Source organism: Lutra lutra, chromosome 14 (assembly GCF_902655055.1).
Source record: "Lutra lutra chromosome 14, mLutLut1.2, whole genome shotgun sequence".
NCBI classification, from domain to species: Eukaryota; Metazoa; Chordata; class Mammalia; order Carnivora; family Mustelidae; genus Lutra; species Lutra lutra.
This window is the reverse complement of record NC_062291.1, coordinates 10,201,656-10,222,381: the sequence shown is the minus strand read 5'-3', so window position 1 is coordinate 10,222,381 and position 20,726 is coordinate 10,201,656. Positions and strand designations below refer to the sequence as shown.

The 20,726-nt window shown below is 38.6% G+C and overlaps 1 protein-coding gene across 8 annotated transcripts in view; it reads right to left on the bottom strand.

Moving 5' to 3' along the window:
• Positions 1 to 20,726, bottom strand: part of RYR2 (ryanodine receptor 2) — a 738,447-nt gene that overhangs the window by 182,531 nt on the left and 535,190 nt on the right. For all 8 annotated transcript variants that reach the window (XM_047702071.1, XM_047702073.1, XM_047702075.1 and 5 more), the window contains 9 exons: positions 20,331 to 20,474; positions 18,351 to 18,624; positions 12,659 to 12,773; positions 11,112 to 11,244; positions 10,804 to 10,907; positions 6,737 to 6,872; positions 5,782 to 5,968; positions 4,050 to 4,155; positions 1,879 to 1,999 (listed from right to left, as the gene is read on the bottom strand). In XM_047702071.1, coding sequence (XP_047558027.1) covers positions 1,879 to 1,999; positions 4,050 to 4,155; positions 5,782 to 5,968; positions 6,737 to 6,872; positions 10,804 to 10,907; positions 11,112 to 11,244; positions 12,659 to 12,773; positions 18,351 to 18,624; positions 20,331 to 20,474 — 1,320 coding nt within the window. The remainder of the gene's footprint in view (positions 1 to 1,878; positions 2,000 to 4,049; positions 4,156 to 5,781; positions 5,969 to 6,736; positions 6,873 to 10,803; positions 10,908 to 11,111; positions 11,245 to 12,658; positions 12,774 to 18,350; positions 18,625 to 20,330; positions 20,475 to 20,726) is intronic.

Sequence of the window (20,726 nt, the reverse complement as noted above, 5' to 3'; positions counted from 1 at the left end):
TACACAAGAAGATCACTCGCATGTACAAGAAAAGAAGAAACTGCCTCAAGGGGAGAAGGCAACAAGCCATGGGACAATTTTTTTTTTTTTAGGATTTTATTTATTTATTTGATAGAGAGAGACACAGAGAGAGAGGGAACAGAAGTAGGGGAAGTGGGAGAGGGAGAAGCAGGCTTCCCACTGAGCAGGGAGCCCAATGTGGGGCTCAATCCCAGGACCCTGGGATCATGACCTGAGCTGATGGCAGACACTTAACTGACTGAGCCACCCAGGTGCCCCCTTGGGACAATTTTTCATTGCAGCTTTCCCTCACATCATGATGAATGTTTAACTATAGTGGCTGCTCATGTCACCTGGAAGAAAGGCTTGGGTTTGTGAGCTGGGCGCCTATGAAACGTTACTTTCTCCTAATGGGAAGACTGGCAAGGAGGGTAAGTCGACTTCAGTGACACAGTGGTCCCTTCTTCTAGACTTCAGGTCATAAGAGCCAATCCTCTCTGGGATTCATAACTGATGCAAGAAGAAGAGCATAACATGTGCATTCTACCTAATCACATTTTCTTCTAAAATTAGAAGTTTAGGTAAAAATGCTATGTGCAACAATATCCAATGAAGAATTGAAAAGTGAACACAACTGACGCTGGTAAAAGGGAAACTAAAGTGTAATTTGGGATCTAACTATCCACTGGGTGTCATCAGAAACTCTCAAATCTTTGTTTCTGTGGGAGGCAGAGTGTGAACCATCACCAGGGACTGGGCCTCAGGCCTGTGCCCTATGCCATTTCTCTTGTAGCTTGGGGAGCCACAGGAGAGTGGTGGGGGTGCCAACCGAGGCCCTCTGTCACCCCCACCATGGAGCATGTGTGCACTCCACTCAGTGCTGCCTGAGCCCTCTTCCTTCCCCAACCCAATCTGGGCTGCAGGGGGATGGGCCACTGTTGCTGGGACTGACATGGAGAACGGCTTACTACTTTATTCTCCATGCTTTTGAGTTACTATTAAAACCTAATCAGGGCACCTGGGTGGTTCAGTCAGTTAAGCACCCATCCATCTGACTCTGGGTGTAGGTCATGATCTCAGGGTCATGAGATCGAGCCCCGTGTTGGACTCCAGGGTCAGTGTGGAGTCGACTTGAGATTCTCTCTCTCTCCCTCTCCTCTTCCCCCACTCGCCCTCTCCCCCACTCTCAAAAATAAATAAATAAAATAAAATCTTTAAAAACAAACAAAACAAATCACAAGCAAAATGACATAATGTTAAAAAGACAATAAATATTGAATGAAAACAGTAAAAATTTTTATTTTTTAAAATCGTCTCCTTAGTCTTGAGAAGAGCCCTTTTTTCAACACACTGGGAACTTTTAAAACCTAAGTCAAAAGCTTTGATCATTTTTTTGCAGAAAAAAGCATCATAAGAAAATGATAATTAAAACTATAAAAGGGCAATTAAAAGAACTGCAGTCAAGAAAGAGAAGAATGAGAATCAAACACAGTAGGAAAGCAATTAGGTAAGACAGGGTGAGGTATGTATTTCCTCTTCTCAGGAAACTGTCAGAAATGTCAAGTAAAAAGAATTAAAATCTCACTGAAAACAGCTGTTTAAAATAATGAGAACAGAAAACACTTTATAAAAAAGCAGTATCTTTTTTTTCATTTAGATGCGTTTGTAACCATATGTGTAGAAGCACATGAGAATAGAGCTTTTCTTAATTCAATCAAAATAATGTACTTTCTAGTTCATTCCGTAAAGAAACCTAAGTCCTGTAACTATGCTGTCAGGTGGGGTCAGGGGAGGGGAATGTGGATGCTAAGGATATTATTTGAAATATCATGTCTTATCATGCTCCACTGAACTACAAAGAGTAGAAGTTGGCCTTACCTTTGGCTACTGTTGGCATCTGAAAAGCAATGCTGATTACTCCCACCAAATCTCCCAGCGGAATTAGGGATCTCAAAATGGACCGAATTCGGATGGCTTCCCCTTTACCAGCATGAATCAACTATGGGAAGAAAAATCAAGGAATGTTAGAAAAGCTTTGTGAAATCAATGTTAAAATTCCATCTGGAAAATCTCAAGTATAGGAATCCAAGTCTAAAATAACTTTCTGTTAATGTTACCTATACAGTTAGACCTCTGGCAGAAATGGTTGTCTGAGGCTTACATTACAGACAGATATTTACTTGCCCACAGCTTTACTGACATCAGCATATGCCGAACTATGCATTACAAAGAAAAAATTATATTTAGACCCAGAATATATAATGATATTTATGACTGATTTAGCCTCTTTCTTGCATGGGGATGAAAATGTAATTGTGGGCCCCTGGGTGGTTCAGTTTTTAAGTGTCTGCCTTTGGCTCAGGTCTTGATCCCTCCTTCAGGGATCAAGCCCCGCATGGGGCTTCCTGCTCAGCAGGGAGTCTGCTTCTCCCTCTCCCTCCGCCTACCGCTCCCCCTGCTTGTACTCTCACTCTCTCTGTCAAATAAACAAATAAAATCTTAAAAAAAAAAAAAAAGAAAATATCATTGTATATCCATTTATATTCCACACGCATTTCTCCTAAGGAAAGGTATATAATATGTGTGTGTGTGTGGTAGGGGAGGGATGGTGAAGAGGGATCATGACAGGTTTTTCAGACCGTCATTGGCTAACCAAACACCTGTGAGGACCATGAATCTGACCCATCGAGAATCTCTGCCAAGTTCTGGAGCAGACAGCAGGCGCCCATTGCCAGGGAGGGCGTCTGCTTCCTTCCCCATGAGGGGAGAAACACAAGGATAATTTCTCACACACAGGAGGTCCTCAACCAATAGTTACAGAAGATGGGTAAACACAGAAGTGAATGGTTAGTCCCTTACTGAATCACTTGTTTTTTTTCTCCCACGTTAATAGACTAAAAAACTACTTATTAGCTAATTTCTGATCTTTCACTTTAATGGAAACAGGACGAACGCTGTGAGAATAAAGTTTTTTGTCTGCAATCACCTCCTGCATGCAGGTTTTGATAATCTACTCCTCCCACTTCCTAGGATGAAAATCTCATTAGTGGCAGGTTAAGCTTTTACAAAAATCAGGCTCTAGGTTTGCCAACATTAGGACATCTCTCCACACTGTGATTCCTCTGTTCTCAATGAAAGGTTACATCAAGAAAACATGGAGGTTTTACCCTACAGCTGGGAGAGAAAGGGACACCCCCCCCCAACAACAACAATAACAACAACAAGGAAGAGAAAGGAAACACAACACAACTATAAACACAAACCCCACACAGATGCTAAGGGCAGGGAGAAAGATAAGCTCTGGAAGCAGAGGTCCTTCCGGCTTCATGCTCAGACCGGCTCAGAAGCCTATTTCCCTTCTACTCCAGCACCTCTCACTGTGTTTCAATCTTCACATCATTTCCCAATTCCAGCTCACAAAGCTGGTTTTATGAGCCCTAACTAGCATTTTAAAATGAATATAATAGAACGAAACAGAATAGATCAAGATAAAGTAAAAAATATCTGAGTGTGTTACACAGTAAAAGGAAGGACTAGTCCATGACACTTAATTTCTTCTTGATCAAAACATTGTAGAAAAGGCCGGCCCCTCGAGTCTGAAGAGCTGTTTCCCTCCCAGTGGATAACTCCCCCCACCCCCACTGTCCCCTCAACCAATGGCAGGCACAGAGATGAAATCATGTACACCAAGAAAATAACTTATGACAGGAGTGGTTGCTCTCTGCATGCAATAAATGAGGAGAGGAAATTTATAGGAAAAAATGGGTTCTTTTCTTCGTCAAGTGTGGGGAGGCTATCTGAGTTTTAGACATACACGAGGTAACTGGCTATTCTATTAATGACTTGTACTGAAACCTCATTACTAATTTTTACAACCAAGACATTTCCAACTAAGTAAACACTGGCTCTGCAATTAGGCTGTGGCTATTATTTTTAATGGAGCGTGGAGATTATTGACTTTGGATGCTGTTATCATCTTTGCCAGCTATGGATTTCTTGACACCGATGGGTAAGCCAGGATTGCCGCTCTTGGGCCACAGAGTACTTACATGCATTTCAGGAGCACAGCGTCCTAAGAGGTCAATCAAAGCTGCATAAAAGGTCATGATGGCATTCCCCATATGGATAGTGTCATCCTCCTCCTCTTCGGTATCACTTTCATAGATTAAAACAAACAAACAAACAAACAAAAACAGAAAGCAAAGCAAACAGGATAAATTCCATTTCAGATCTATTACAGACTTCTCAGAGAAAAGGGACCCCTAAGATAGCTTATTCTGCCTCTTCTGCTACTTTTCATATAGGTGATTAATTTGTACCTTGACATTTTTAAAGGAAAATGAGTTTAAAGACGACACCACGAACACATTTGTGGAAAATCTGATATGAAGAGTCCTTCAAAAGGGAAAAAGAGAAATTGCTAATTGGATGGATTCTACCTATTTCTAGAGGCAGACAGGCTTTATTTTAACAAAGAAAATAACTAATGGAAAGACTTGGTAAGTTTAGAATACTTTTGTAAATAGCATACATTTTGAGAAAGGGTGACAAAAATCTGTCCTGGAAGGTGACACAGATAAGGCACCCAGAACAGCGTTTTTGCCCAGAGAAAGCACTTCAGAAATGGGAGAGCATTTACTTACCTATCTCCCTGCCATCTACTCTACCTCACCCACCCACTCCCAAATAATCCATCAGTGTCTCCCTCCCACCTCTGTGAGAAAACATAAAGATTCCATTATCTGCAGATAAGAGACAGATCTAGATGCCCTTAGAAGATCCCATCATTTTTCCTCCTTTGGTAGCTCAGCTGGGCTCAGCAGCTTCAGGGTAACAGTGAGGCCTCGTTGCAAACACCATCCGGGCATGCAACCCTGCTCCCGGGGCCTCTGTGGGCACACACACAAGGCCAGAGATCCCTTGGTACATTTTCTACTACTTAGAGAACCTGAGGGCCCCCTAATCCTTCTATGGCTAATTGACCAACATGTAACAGGCTCCTGGAGGACTTCCTGGTCTGAAACCATGCTGGCCTTGGCATGGCCAGAACATCGATGCACAGTCTACGTATGGAAGAATGATGGTTTGCAGAACTGTTCTGCTTGGAAATGTGTCTCCAATCAGCCCTACATTCCATCTTCACCAATGGTATTAGTAGGACATTCGCCTCCACAATAACAACTGTGAAGTGACTGCCTGAACAGACTTACATCGGCTGCTGGGATCAAGCGTGAATAATGTATACCACGGAGAAACGTAAGAGAGTTGCCATCTGCCCTATCTGCTATAATACCTTAACCAAGCGTTTTCCTCCTCAGAAAGACAATATCCCCTTTTCTGGACTTTACCACCATTCCAGTTTAGTTAAGCCCCCCATTCTCTTGCTAAAGGTCTTACTTTCTTACTATTGTCTTGAACTCATTCCAGCCAGCTTCCCGTTAAACCCTACTACAATTTCAGAGGCTCGCCCGTCATCGTCATTCTTTGTAACCACTCACTGAGCCACAGCCTCCTGGAAAATTTCACAGAATACATCTCATCCTACAACCTGAACTTCTCCCTGCTATATCAACCCCATCTTCCTTAGTTTTCTCTTTTTCATTCAACCTATTTCCACAGCAAATTCCATCCATCTTCCAGGCCTAATTCATTTTATTTTCAAGGGCAGAAATCAGGGGGACCCGAAAATTATACTGCAGCTAACAGAATGCAAATCATGTTTTGTAAAATTTCAAGTCAATATAATTTACTCTTCAATAAGAGTGTGGACATTAGACCTACAGGGTTTTACTGGATCCACTAGTTGGGGACGGACCATCTCGTGAGGGATCCTCAGATATTTTTATGGCTTCTTCCATGGCTGCGAGCAGACCATTCCCACCTTCCCCTCTCAGAGCAGGACCGAAACACTCGGGCCTCCGGATGAGCAACCTCACCACGACGTTCGCGTTCTCTTCCACGCTCTCCCCTAAAATCGAACAAGGAACAAGAGTAAACAAACATTGGTTTTGTGGATGGATGTTCTGAGCAAATAAATGTTACACTAATTCATTTATATTTAAAGAAAAATAACTAAAACCAAAGAACAAGTTACTAATAACACTAAAATTCATTTCAAATCACTAGTTGTGTGTACTCAAGACACAGTAAGTTTCTTCTTTCATACTCAGAATTTTCAAAGTAAAGAAAAGCATTAGAGAGGCATAAAGTATTCATTTTTGTTAATTCGCTATAGGATATGAAGCCATAAGCTCACCTATTATTGGAACCCCATTATAAAAATCTATAAGAATGTGTAACTGCCTAAAAAGCTTAATTTAATAATAAAGGCAAAGTATCCCTATTGAAACAAATATTAGAAATTCAATTATTACTATGGAAAAAAGTACTGATTGTAAAATATTCAATGTCTTCATTAATATTTACTTTCTTCATGAAAATACTCGGATATACCATTTTTGATGTATCTGATTTTTTTAAAAATATTTTATTTATTTATTTGACAGAGAGAGAGAGAGAGAGAGAGCGCGCGATCACAAGTAGGCAGAAAGAGAGGGGAAAGCAGGCTCCCTGCTGAGCAGAGAGCCCTATGTGGGGCTCGATCCCAGGACCCTGAGATCATGACCTGAGCCCAAGACAGAGGATTAACCCACTGAACCACTCAGGTGCCCCTGATGTATCTAATTTTTAAGCAGTTTTAATCATGACCAAAAAAGACCCAAGCAATCAGACCTACCATTACAGAAGACAGCAAATCTGAGAAAGTCAAGATATCTCTCTCCTTCAACTGGATTCCAGCCAATGTCCGGATAACCCTTGGACACCAACATCTGGCAGCTCTGCAGTCCACAACCAGCCAAATATCGAACTACCTACAAAGAAGAGGATAAGCAAAAGTGTTATCCCATGGGTGAGGAGTCATTAGATGCTAACACTACACATGATAACTGCTATCCTCAAGGGTTGGTTTAAAATGCATATGGTTCTGCAAGTTCTTTTTAATCCCATGACAATCCTCATGAACTCCCTGCAGTAAAACCTAAGAGTTAAGAAATATTTACAAGCGGTAACAAAGTGCTATCATAATAAAAATATTTGTGAATCAATTCTGTGAAAGAAGAATAGTCCTACGTTTCAGATAATTTAATTTGAAACTTTTATCTATAAATGCATGATATTTGGGGTGCTTGGCTGGTTCTGTCGGGAAAGTATTGACTCTTGGTCTCAGGGTCATGAGATTGAACCCCATGTTGGGTGTAGAGCTTATATAAACACACACACACACACACTAATATAAATGTCACTGCTATGTGTTACACTTCAAAAAAGTTAGACCTCTGACCCAGGATAAACCCTGAATCTATCCGAGATATTAAAAGACCCATCTGAGATACAGTGATATTTCAGAGCAGTGATTTACTTCTAAAGCAATATTATGAATCTAATGTGGAGGGGGGATATATTTGAGAAAACGTGGAGAAATTAAAAAAAAAAACAAACTTAGGTTCAAACATCCTTGGGTCCACCTGTACTACTTACATGATTTCATGGTCTATAAAACTTAGGAGAGTATTAACTATGTTTCAGTATCACTGAATTTAACACACTAAGTTTTCTGCCTATTTTGGCATTTCAAATTATTGTCTTATATGACTGTTGGTCCTTGACAATATTTCATAACTGAGCCAGTTTTAAAAGAAATCCCTGTTACTATCAATGGTAGTAGATTGTCAGATAAGCAACTCTTCAGTCAAGGTAAACCAGCTTTAAAAAGAAGTAATATGGCTAAAAATATTTTGTACCAACTTTATCTAAGTATAATTTACATACAATAAATTCATCTATTTAAAGTATAAATTCGGGGCACCTGGGTTGCACCTGGGTCTTAGGTTAAACATCTGACTCTCCATTTCAGCTGAGGTCATGATCCCAGGGTCGTGAGACTGAGCCCCATAAAGGGCTCTGTGCTGAGTTGTAGAGCCTGCTTAAGATTTTCTCTCTCCCTCTGCCTCTCTTCCCCCACCCCACATGTGCGTGCATGTGCGTGCGCTCTCTAAAAAAGAAATAAAAAATTAAAATATAGATTCAGTGAACTTTGAAAGATTTATGCTTTTTTAAAAACACACCACAGTCAAGATGCAGAACATTCCCATCACCCACCAGGCCCCAACCATCCCTCCCTGCAAGTGAAGGCCTTAATAATCTGCTTTGTAACACTACAAATTAGCTTGTGTATTCTAGAACATTTATATATGCAATCATCCAGTATGTATCTTTTTATGCCTGGCTTCTTTCACTCAGAATAACAATTTTGAGATTCATTTACATTGTAGCACATGTCAGTACTTCCTTCCTTCTCACTGCATAATAAAAGAATTCCACAGCACATGGAAATAGCCCGCATTTCCTTATCCATTCATCCATTGATGGACATCTGAACTGTCCCCAGTTTTGGGTTAAGATGAAAAACATTACTAACATTCATGCACACAAATTCCTATTTCAGTTGAGTAAGTATCTACAAGTAGGAGGGCTAGGTATATGTTTATGACAGGTATATGTTTTGTTAAGAAACTTATTAAGAATTTGTTAAGTTAGGGGTGCCTGGGTGGCTCAGCCGGCAAAGCGTCTGACTCTTGATCTCGGCTCAGGTCCTGATCTCGGGGTTGTGAGATTGAACCCTGCCTGCACTGACCATGGAGTCTGCTTAAGATTCTCTCTCCTCTCCCTCTGCCTGTCCCCCACCACACTCTTTCTCTGTGAGGAGGAAGGATTTAAGTTAAAACTGCCAACCTGCTTTGCAAACTGACTCTACCATTTTTTATCTCAACAGGAATAGATGAGGGTTTTCTTTGCTCCACACTCTCCAAAATTTTTGGTATGGTCAACTTTTTAAATATCAGCCATATTTCAGTGTGCAGATAAAATGATTTTAAAATATGAAAGAAAATGCTCCTGAGGTTAGTCCAAGATGCAAAGCTTTGTGACCCATGACCAGCAGGTCAGAAGGGTTTGGGAAAGAGTTCACTTTTTCATGCCTCAATTACCTCTCCAATGCCAATGTTTTTCTCAAAGCTGGGACAAAGTGGTGAACAATAGAGAAAAAAAACATGCCCTGAATTCACTGGCCTTATGATAAGGAGTTGATTTTTTTTAAAGATTTTATTTATTTATTTGACAGAGAGAGTGAGCAGAGGCAGATAGAGTGGCAGGCAGAGGCAGAGGGAGAAGCAGGCTCCCTGCTGAGCAAGGAGCCCGATGTGGGACTCGATCCCAGGAGGCTGGGATCACGACCTGAGCCGAAGGCAGCTGCTTAACCAACTGAGCCACCCAGGCGTCCCAGGAGTTGATTTTTTTTAAATACTCAAATGTATGTTTTATATAAATAATACGAAAATGTGTCTGTCTCTAATATACAAATAATTTTTTCAACTATTGGAAAATAAAGCAGCAAAGAAGACAAGACAGGAAACGAGAGGAGGTTTCTATTTTAAATGGCATGGACATGAAGAGCTAACAAAAATGTGACTTGGGTCAATGCCTGGAAGGGCCTCAGGAAAAGAGCCAGGAAGACATCTGGCAAAGAATATTGCAGATGGAGGGAACAGCAAGCACGAAGTCCCCGAGGCAGGAGCACACCTTGCAAGTTCCTGCGAAAGCAAGGGGACCGGTGTGGCTGGTGGAGCAGATGGAAGAGACGAGGAGAATGGCTGGCAGTAAGAGGGATATGTGAAATCAGCTGAGTTAGAAGCCGTTACAATGCCTTTAGCTTTTCCTTGAAGTGAGATGGAAAGTCTCTGGAAGTGCTGTGGACGCAGGACTAATACGAACTTTCTAAGAGGCTCATTCTGGTTGCTAGGTAGGGGAGCAGGGAAGGACCAGGAAGACCACTTGAAATGCAGTCATGATGATGGTGCCGGGGAAATTTATCTATGTTCCGGCAAACATGTATGCAGCCTTAAGCACTCAGAGCTCAGGGTCTTAGTATATCAGGGATATATGTCTACATGATAGAAAATGTACTTTGAGGGGCGCTTGGGTGGCTCAGTGGGTTAAAGCCTCTGCCTTCAGCTCAGGTCATGATCCCAGCGTCCTGGGATCCAGCCCCGCATGGGGCTCTCTGCTCAGTGGGGAGCCTGCTTCCTCCTATCTCTCTCTCTCTGCCTGCCTCTCTGCCTACTTGTGATCTCTCCCTCTCTATCAAATAAATAAATAAAGTCTTAAAAAAAAAAAAGAAAATGTACTTTGACATGTTACAACAACTTCTGGAAAAATCAAAACTATGAGTAAAGCAAAAGTAACAACAGATACCATGAAAGGACAGAAACCTACAAGACAAAAAAGTTGATTCCTTTTCCAGAGAGAAATAGATGTGATCAGAGGGAACGCTTGATCTCAACTTTCTTGTTCTTTGTAATTTACAACTATAGGTTCCACATAATATAGGTAAAATGTTTTCTAAGAATTTTTGTTAAAAGATTTTATTTATTTATTTGACAGACAAAGATCACAAGTAGGCAGAGAGGCAGGCAGAGGGGGGGTGGGGAGCAGGCTTCCTGCTGAGCAGACAGCCCGATGTGGGGCTCGATGCCAGGACCTTGGGATCATGACCTGAGCCGAAGGCAGAGGTTTTAACCCACTGCGCCACCCAGGCGTCCCAGTAACATGTTTATAATATACAATGTATGCTATAATCGTGTCAATGTAAATACAACTCTATTATGATTATACTTCAATAATCTCGAGAAACAACCATAAACAAGCCTAACTCCCACAAACACAAGAGGGGAGGATGTTGTTTACCTTTTCCAGATCTGGTTCACGCAGAGCTAAGGCCAGTTCATTATTATCCATCACCGACGCGGCTGCCACATCCAACGGCGTTGAACCTCTCATAGCTGGTGAGGCTGTTAATTCAAACAAGGATGAGACAAAACCTGGTTTGTGCTACAACTACAAATTCCATATAAAAACACACTGTCCCTTAAAATTTCATTTCTAAATACAACACACACTGCATTAATCTAAAATTACTTTGCATTAAAATTTAAAATTTAATACAGTATGTATATTCTTCTTATAAGATTAAATAAAAGCCATAATTCACTTACCAAGACCGACACTGCTATTCTCCAGTAAATAGCTGAGATGATCAAACATAGCTTTTTGATTCTGCCTACTTATACGACAGAAGTAACAAAGGAAACGGCAACAGTTGGCCACCATCTTGGGAAAAGTGATTTCCTACATAAAGAACATTTAGTTAGCTGTGGGAGTAAATGGTCTTCAGAAAACTGAGTTCAGAAGCTGAGGTCCAACTACATTGTTAAACCATGCGAGCCCATGTCTGCATGGGCTACTAAAGACTAAAGACCTTCTACTGAATACTAAAGACCTTCAATTGTCTACACGTCAACTCATCTAGTCCATGAGCCACTGAAAATCAAGGCCAATATTAATGAAGAAACCTCATTACCATCAAGGTGTTGCTCTGGAACTAATCTACAGCCCTAAATCTATAGGTGGCGTAAGCCTGATTTAGCAATCAGGCAGACTTGGCTGTGATTCTGGACTAACACTATCAGCTGTGTTTCCCTGGGAGACTATTAAGTCTTATTGATTCAGTTGTGTAAAACTGGAATAAAATGGATAATAATTCTTAATTTAGGCTAAGAGAGGAAAAGTTCAATCAGACCTTTTATTAAAAATACCCTATTTCCTACTTGAAACCACATTGGGGCATCCCTATTGTAAGTGTTGCTATTTTTAAGATTCTAGGAGTCACATCTTCCCTGATTCGCACATGACTCGTCTGCTACAATGAGCACCCTGACCCAGAAGGCCCGCATGCCAGACACCTTCAAATACATCTCCCTTAAGCATCTAATCTTATTCTAGGATACCCCAGATGATCCCTGGAATCCCTCCTTATCAGAATTTTTATAAATATTTCATAAATATCTTTATAAGTCTGTCTAACTGGTAATTTAAACATGAAAAATACGAACTCTCCCATATTTGGAAAACACATCTTAAAATTTCAAAAACAGTGTAATATATTTTGCAAATCATAGTTCATAAAATTATACGGATCCATATGAAATTGTTGTATTACTCTATTCACTCAGTTGTGAAGGTTTGAAAGTCTGAAAGGTTTCACTTTATTTTAACTTTAAATCACTTAAGAAGTTCACTTTATGTCTTAAAACTCCAGAACATCATCTTCAGATTTGGGCCTGGATCAGGAATTTAGTGAAACCAACTGCCATCTAAATCAAGCGGCATGTCTGGGTCTGAAGAGCATGCTTGTGTTCTGGACTTTTAATGTGATGGACATTCACTTGTAATTAAGAATTCAAAAAACAGTATAGTATTTATGTTCAAAGTTTCTAACTAACCACTAAACAGGAAAAGTTTAGGAGACAACAAATTACACAGCATAAGACAGAAATTGTTATCAATATCAAAGGAAGAAAGAACTAGTAGCATATCCAATTCTCACTCTATAAGGTTTGCTTTGTTTTTTCAGAAGGTGTTCTTTAAAAAAAAGTCCTCCTAAGATGATTTAAGAAATCCTCATTAAGAATATGCTCCAGGAGTGTATGTACTCCATGAGTCAAGTACATTGGCAACTTAATAATCAAAGGTTTTCCTTTACCTTGGACTCTCCACCTCCAAGGACATTCACCATGACCTCCATCACTGTCTCGTGCATCCCAAGTGCCCTCATGAGATTAGGGTGTTGGTAAAATACTTTATTATTCATGATATCCCTAGAAGGGACAATATAGGTTTGGGGGATGGGGGAGAAGCACAGAGGGCAGAGAAAAACTTAAATGAAATTTATCTGAGATCCTGATGAATATTTTTGAATTAATTACTGGCATGAACAGAAAATTATGTGCAGTCATGATTAAAGTTAATAAAAACAAAAGTTAAGAAGCACAATTAATTGAATTTCCTCCAAAAATATTGATAACCTCTCAAAAATAGTATACAAGTTATCTGTTCTTTTCAGTTACAAGAAATGCACTACATATGTAAACATTCATCTATATGAAATATATTTTTGGATACATCATTCCTAATTTTATGTATATCCAAATATCTGTTCAATCTTCTTTAGCATAGAGATATGAATCACTATTATACCACATTCTATGAACATTCCTATTTAAATTATTGATATACAAGTATCTGCTTTTCATGTAGGATATTTTTAGTACTACATTCAGTATTTCTATGTTTAATAACAGTAGTGTAATTTCTTACTATATTTGTGTTACCTTTTCAGAGAATTACATGTAAAGGACTCATACTCTCAAAGAGAAACGGAATACACCTCAAATCCAGGTACAAGTAGTGCAACAAATTAAAATGGAATTTGGGGGCACCTGCGTGGCTCAGTTGTTGAGCATCTGCCTTGGGCTCAGGTCATGATCCCAGGGTCCTGGGATCAAGCCCCACATCAGGCTCCCTACTGGGTGAGAAGCCTGCTTCTCCCTCTCCCACTCCCCCTGATTGCATTCTCTGTCATGCTCTCTCCCTGTCAAATAAATAAATAAATAAATAAAATCTTTAAAATTAAAATAAAATAAAATAATAAAATGAATATTTGAGGGGCGCCTGGGTGGCTCAGTGGGTTAAAGCCTCTGCCTTCGGTTCAGGTCATAATCCCAGGGTCCTGGGATCGAGCCCTGCATCGGGCTCTCTGCTCGGCCTGCCTCTCTCTCTGCCTGCCTCTCTGCCTACTTGTGATTTCTGTCTGTCAAATAAATAAAGTCTTTAAAAAAAAAATGAACATTTGATTTGAAAAACCAGCAGATGACACCCAACATGTTTCATATTATCATTATTTCATTATGTGTTATTATATGATGTATGTAGAGGTATTCCTAAGGATGTTACTGCTCGGTAGTCATTAAAGAACTCTGCTGATTTTTATGTGAATGTAAATCAAACCAATACAGAAATTGTTTTTTTTTTTTTTTTCTACAAAAACACTTCCTGTCACAGCTTTAACAAGAAAATTTTAACACACAGCCTACAGGAAAACAAACTTTCCCTGCGGATCTCATCTCCTTAATGGACTCACCCCTTCATTTGGTCATATGCTAACTTTTAGTTATATCAAGTATATCAAGTATATCAAAACAGTGACATAGTATGATTCCTGCATAATGATTCTCTTCTCTTTTTTCAGTTTTAGTTTTTTGTTTTAATTGAGTTTAGTTTTGCTTTAATGACAAGAGTTTTTAGATAGCACAACTCAAAAAAAAAAAAAAATGACATTGGCGCTGAGGACTAAAATAGGTCTGATCTATTTTGTGAAGAACAAATGGAGTGAAGAAAGGCCTCTTGTTCCTTCACATAAGACAGTAACATATTTAGTAGGAGAACCTTCAATTTTTCAAAGCACAGTTGTAATCACAGGATTGTTCTTTTGTTACTTCAAATCCTTTTGTAGGACCCAACTTCGGACAATTTTGTTTTGAAAAGAATCTTGTTTGCCTTTCGTTCTAGATAAATTAAGTGGCTTTGTAAGTCTACCACTCGGAGGGCAAGTTGTCATTTATTAAATGTGTCCTTTAAGAAATATTCCTAATACCACAAAAACATAACTTTATATTTTGTTTTATAATCATCTTAAGTTTTTTAAGGTTTTATTTATTTATTTATTTGACAGAAAGAGATCACAAGTACGCAGAAAGGCAAGCAGAGAGAGAAATGGGGAAGCAGGCTCCCCGCCGAGCAGAGAACCCGATTTAGGGCTTGATCCCAGGACCCTGAGATCATGACCTGAGCGGAAAGCAGAGGCTTAACCCACTGAGCCACCAAGGCGACTCTAAGGTTTTTTTTTTTAAGATTTTATTTATTTATTTGACAGAGACAGAGAGAGAAGAAATTCAAGCAGGGGGAGTTGGAGAGGGAGAAGCAGGCCTTCTCTCCCAGCAGGGAGCCTGATGTGGGGCTTGATCCCAGGACCCTGGAATCATGACTCCAGCTGAAGGCAGATGCCCAACAACTGAGCCACCCAGGCACCCCCATTTTAAGGTTTATCACTACTGAGTGATTTACATGTTAACAGCACATATTACTGTTACATGTTCATTTGAGAAGAAAGTGCCCTGCATTTCCTGGAAGGCTTCCTTGCTCATTTGGTTAATGACCATCACTTAGGTGAAATCTTTTTTCGGTTTTAGATCAATTTTAGATCTAAATACAATTTTAGATCAAATACATTTTAGATCAATGTATTAGTATCCAAGAAAAAGATTCACGCTCACACAATTTTAAAGACTATCAAATTTGCTTTTGTTGTTTAAACTTTTCTGTTCTCCTTCTTTTGTTCTGTTAGTATATTTATTTTTGCTGTGCAATAATGATAACGATTTTGGAATATAACCTTCAGGCTTATTTTAATTATTTCAAACACCTGATAGATCCAAGGGCAATATACAGTATGTGTTCTGAATTTAGATAAATAATAAATAAATAATAAGACAGAAACTGAATCTTTCTATACTCTGTTTTTTACCCACAGGATTATTTTTTTACATCAAAGAAAACAGTTGTTGTTCTATTCCATTAGTTTTTTGAAGAACCATCTGTAGGGTTCTTAAACTTTTTTACTGTTTCTTTACATCCTTTTTTATACATGTCAACAGTTATTTTAATTCTCTTTCTTTCATTTTCTCTTTAACTTTTTTTGGCAGAATATGTATATTCTAACTCACTTTTCAACATTCTACATTCGATTTCTATATCCTTATGTTTCAGTATTTTTTTCTTATAGACTTCATAAAGCTTAATTTAAGCTTCCATTGTTCTTCTATTTTCACACTCCCAAACTATGCAAGCTGGTGAATGATTCCCAGATTTATGCATATATGCGCCAAGAATACACTAAAACTTCTGCTTCCCATTCTGAGTTCTATTATCTTTTCTCTAATGTACAGCCTTTAGAAGGTTGATGAACTGTAAGTAAACATTCTGAAATATGTTTGTTTTGCCCTCACTCTTAAATATGGGATATAAATCCTCATCCCCGAATTTCCATGGGGCACAAGGTTATGGTATGGCATTCTCAATTGAGTAACACCTTCTAAACTGATGGTTATTTTCCATCAGGATTTGTGAGTGTGGTATTCCATTGAGTAATGATCTCTAGTTTTGCCGTTGAGAATTCCATATACTGTTGGGCGTTGGTTTTTTGTTTTGTTTTGTTTGTTTTTTTTTGTTTTTTTGTAAGTATTCTGGCTTTTCTTTCAACTTGCCTTTAAAATAATCCAAGTATCACTGGTTTTACTGCAGTTTGACTGCCTATGCAGGGAAGATGTGTCCTTTGGGATAATCTGTGAATTCATGTTCTTCGTTGATTCTGAAAGTCTCAAGTCAGTAGCTCTTGAAATATTCCCATTCCATAAATCATCTATTCTGTCTTTTCCAGAAATCCTGTTTACCGTATCCTGGACCTTCTATCTGTTCAGTCTCATAACTGCTCTTTTGAATTTATCTTTATCTCTCAGTGCTGCAGTACTAAGTAATTTTCTCAGATCTATGATCCAACTTATTAAATTTTCTCTTCAACTGTATCTTACCAAATTTAATTAACTCACTGTTTTCAATGTCATTTATTATATTTTTCATTTCTAGAAACTCTACTTGGATCTTTTTCAAATCTTTATGGACTTTTCTCTACATCTTATTTTTAGAAAATTGGTTTATTCCCTTTGTATTTTTAACCATTTTAAATATAGTAACTTATGTCTCTTTCTGGCATTGTCTTATCTGAAATTTTTAAAACAGGTGTTCTGACCCCACTATCATTGTGTCTGCAAGAACCCTGCTGATGAAGGATTGTTTCCTTATGTGCTTTGCAATTTTGGTTGTAAGCTAACCGTTCATAGTATTTAGTTTTTTTCCTGTAAGATTTCACAGTGACTTGAGGTGAGAAAAGTATACCTCCAGGTCCAATTGTTACATTCTCAGTTTAGGAATCTGTAAACTACACATGAGATATAAACATTAATCCCTAAATTCACAGGAAGCACACTTATGATTTTGAACTAGCAAAAGAATTGTGTTGTTTTCCCCATTCTTTTTCAAGGTCCAGTTGGATACAGACAAAATACTATTTCCTGCTGGTGAGTGTTTGTCTCTGTATGGATTTTCATGTGTTTTTATTAACCTGTATTTTTATATGTGATTGTACATTACTGAAAAAATAATTTATTTTTTTAAAAGATTTTATTTATTTATTTGACAGAGAGAGACACAGTGAGAGAGGGAACACAAGCAGGGGGAGTGAGAGAAGGAGAAGCAGGCTTCCCGCTGAGCAGAGAGCCTGAGACAGGGCTGGATCCCAGGACCCTGAAATCATGACCCGAGCAGAAGACAGAGGCTTAATGACTAAGCCACCCAGGCAGCCCTGAAAAATTAATTCTAAGCACCTCTAAAATATGTGCTGCATATCATAGCCACCACAGCATCGAGTTGTAAAATCAGTCACGTTTTGCTGGTGAGCAACTTTTCTATTCAGCTTTAAAATATAATGTCTAGAAAAGCAACAATCTCACTTAATAATCATATACAGATATACCTCACAAATACAGCAGATTGGGCTCCAGCTCATGGCAAGAAAGCAAATCAAATAAATTTTTTTTTGTTTTCCAGTACATACGAAAGTTATGTTTACAATACACTGTAGTCTATTAAGGGTGTAACAGTGTTATGTTTTAAAAATCCATGTCGGGGAGCCTTGGTGGCTCAGTGGGTTAAGCCTCTGCCTTCGGCTCAGGTCATGATCCTAGGGTCCTGGGATCCAGCCCTGTCTCAGGCTCTCTGCTCAGTGGGGAATATGCTTCTCCCTCGATCTCTGCCTGCCTCTCTGTCTACTTGTGATCTCTGCCAAATAAATAAAATCTTTAAAAAAAATCCATGAACATCCCCTAATTAAAAAACACTTAATAACTAAAAATGCTAACCATCTCCTGAACTTTCAGTGGGTCCTAACCATTGATCACAGGTCACCATAACAATTATGATATAATAAAAAGTTAGAAATACTGTGAGAATTGCCAACCTGTGACACATAGAGACACAAAGTGAGCAAATGCCATTTAAAAAAATGGTGTCGATAGACTTGCTCAATGCAAGGTAGTCACGGACCTTCAATTTGTAAAAACATACTGTCCGCAAAGTGCAGTAAAGCAAGGCACAATAAAACGAGGCATGCCTGTAATCGAAATAGTGGATTTATATTAATATACCTACTGTGCAACTACTGGGATTAACAAGTAAAAAGAAGACATATGTAAGACAAAAGTTGTAATAGTTAAATGAATTACCCTAATCCACGAATCATAAGCTTCTCTTCTTCTTTGCCCATTCTTACGCTCAGCAGAGAACGAATCTGACCAAGAGACGCCAGCAGGTTGATGGTATCCTCCACGGAGACACCATTTATAGTGTAGGTCTTTGGCAGAGCCCGGACCAGACCCCCAATGCCATCGTACTGTCGATGGAGCAACACAAACATGGCCCTCACCAACTCGGGATCTTCAATGACAGACTCTTGTGCCCATCGGACCATGGTTTCAGAAATCAACTGTTGAAGAGTGGCTATAAAGTCATTATGGATGTTTTTTAAAAAGGAAAATAATAAGAGAAGACAAATTAGCTGGGCATTTCAACTCTACCTCTCACAGTCCCAAACTAATATCTGTATTTGAACCAGATTGAAAAAGCTAGGAATATTCTTGGAGGAAAATAAATTTCACTTAAACATTTTATACATATGTCAGTAAAAATGAGTTATGAACACGCAAGAATAAAAATACACAAGCTTTTCCTTAAAAACTACTCTTATTAAGGAATTTTAGCTGTTCAGAATTATACTTTTCAAAATTGCTGTTGGCAATCCATAGGGCAATCAATATGATTTGTCCTATTACTTTTACTTTTATTTTCTTTGTTCCATTATTTTCCTCCCAGAAGATGTGACATCATATTCCCTTATAAAATCAGTCATGGGCATCCAAGGGAATGATCTATTTTTTTCTCTCTTCATTTGAGCCACTTGCAAAAGTGACCTCATATATTTTTACTATAATTTGGATCCTTAATTGTCACTTAAAATGTTTTGATTGTGAAGCTGTATTAAAGTGAAAAACTATTCTATACATAGAAGATTACTTGCAATGTGTCATGCAGTATAGTATACATAAAAGCAACAGAACTTTTAAACCTCCTAAAATAAAGAGCAAAGTTATCAAAGCTAAGTGGGTTGATGTGATCAACACATACATAATAAGGTACTAATTCCTACCATTGATACACTGGCAGATTTTAAAAAGAAGCTGTTTACCTGCTTTAATCTATACATCATTTAAGGACAAACAAAAACTACCAATTTTAACCAAATCCAAAATGCAGATAAAATGCCAGTATACTTCTACATGCCTCAAAACCATGCTGACATTTTTAATAGATGAAAATCATAAACCTGATAATAATAAAAAGTGGTTCATAAGAAACCTTGAACTCTCATTTTGAAGAAGACCTCATCCAAATAAATCTGGTTGTGATACTAAAGAATAAATTTAGAGTTCACTGTATGGATAAAAGGTTTCCATTGTGAGTAAGCACCAAAAACAAAACAAAGCAAAACAAACAAACAAAAAAACTAAAATTTTCCATGAGTTGATTTTTCTTCTTTGAGTAAAAACTGTACCTAGACCAGTGGGCTGCATCACAGAATGAAGAGGGACTGAGATGTGAGGTAATTAGTAAGATAGATCTCACCAACCTACTACTTGAACCCCTTCTGATGAGTGTTGTGTCTGAGAAGCATTGCCCCAATGTGTTACTCTTCAATTAAACAGGATAAAAATGAACCAGAAATGCCTAACAGTTTAGCAAATATCTCAGAAGCAAAATACAGTTAACAGACAACTACCTATTTAAACTTTAAGAAAAGGTTTAACTTGGTACAAGAATATTCGAACGCCTTTAGCATCGTATTTAGATAGGAAAGCTAAATTACTCCCTTTGTACTTTGTCTTGACAGTCTCTGATCAAATATCCACATTTGTAGTCCTCTGGGGAGCCCACCCACCCTTATAAATACTGCTGACAATCAATCTTTTCCTACAAACATATTTTGTTGCTGCTGTCTACCTCTGGCAGCCACAGCCATCTACTTAAGAATCTGATTCTTGGAAGCTTCCAGCTCAGTTTTCTCACTGGCTCATCTAGTATGATGTTAGTTCAAAGGATGAATAAATGTCAGCAGAGTCGCTGTGCCAGTGCCCTTCCATACTGCTTACAGGACTTCTTGGAGTCACTCTCAACTGGTTTTTCAGCTTGTTTCTTCTTCAGGTATGTCACCTTTTCTACCAGGGACAGCAGGCGTCCTCTAATTGTTAAGTCACTGTTTCCATCCAAAGACCCATCTTCATCCAGCTCAATTCCTAGCATGAGAAAAGCAAAGAGAAAGAAAGAATTTTTTAAAAAATACATTTAAGAGAACTAATGCTCTGGTTTTGCAACTTTTTCTATTTATAGCTTAAAGCAATGCTGCATGTCCAAAATATTTGACAAGATTGAGTTAAGCACTCCTGCTCACTAGCACTTGGGTAAAATCCATTCACTAGCATCTTGTCCTTTCTCTTTTTCCCCTGTTCTGATGGGCCTAGGTCTATTAGTAGCCAAGACAAAATATA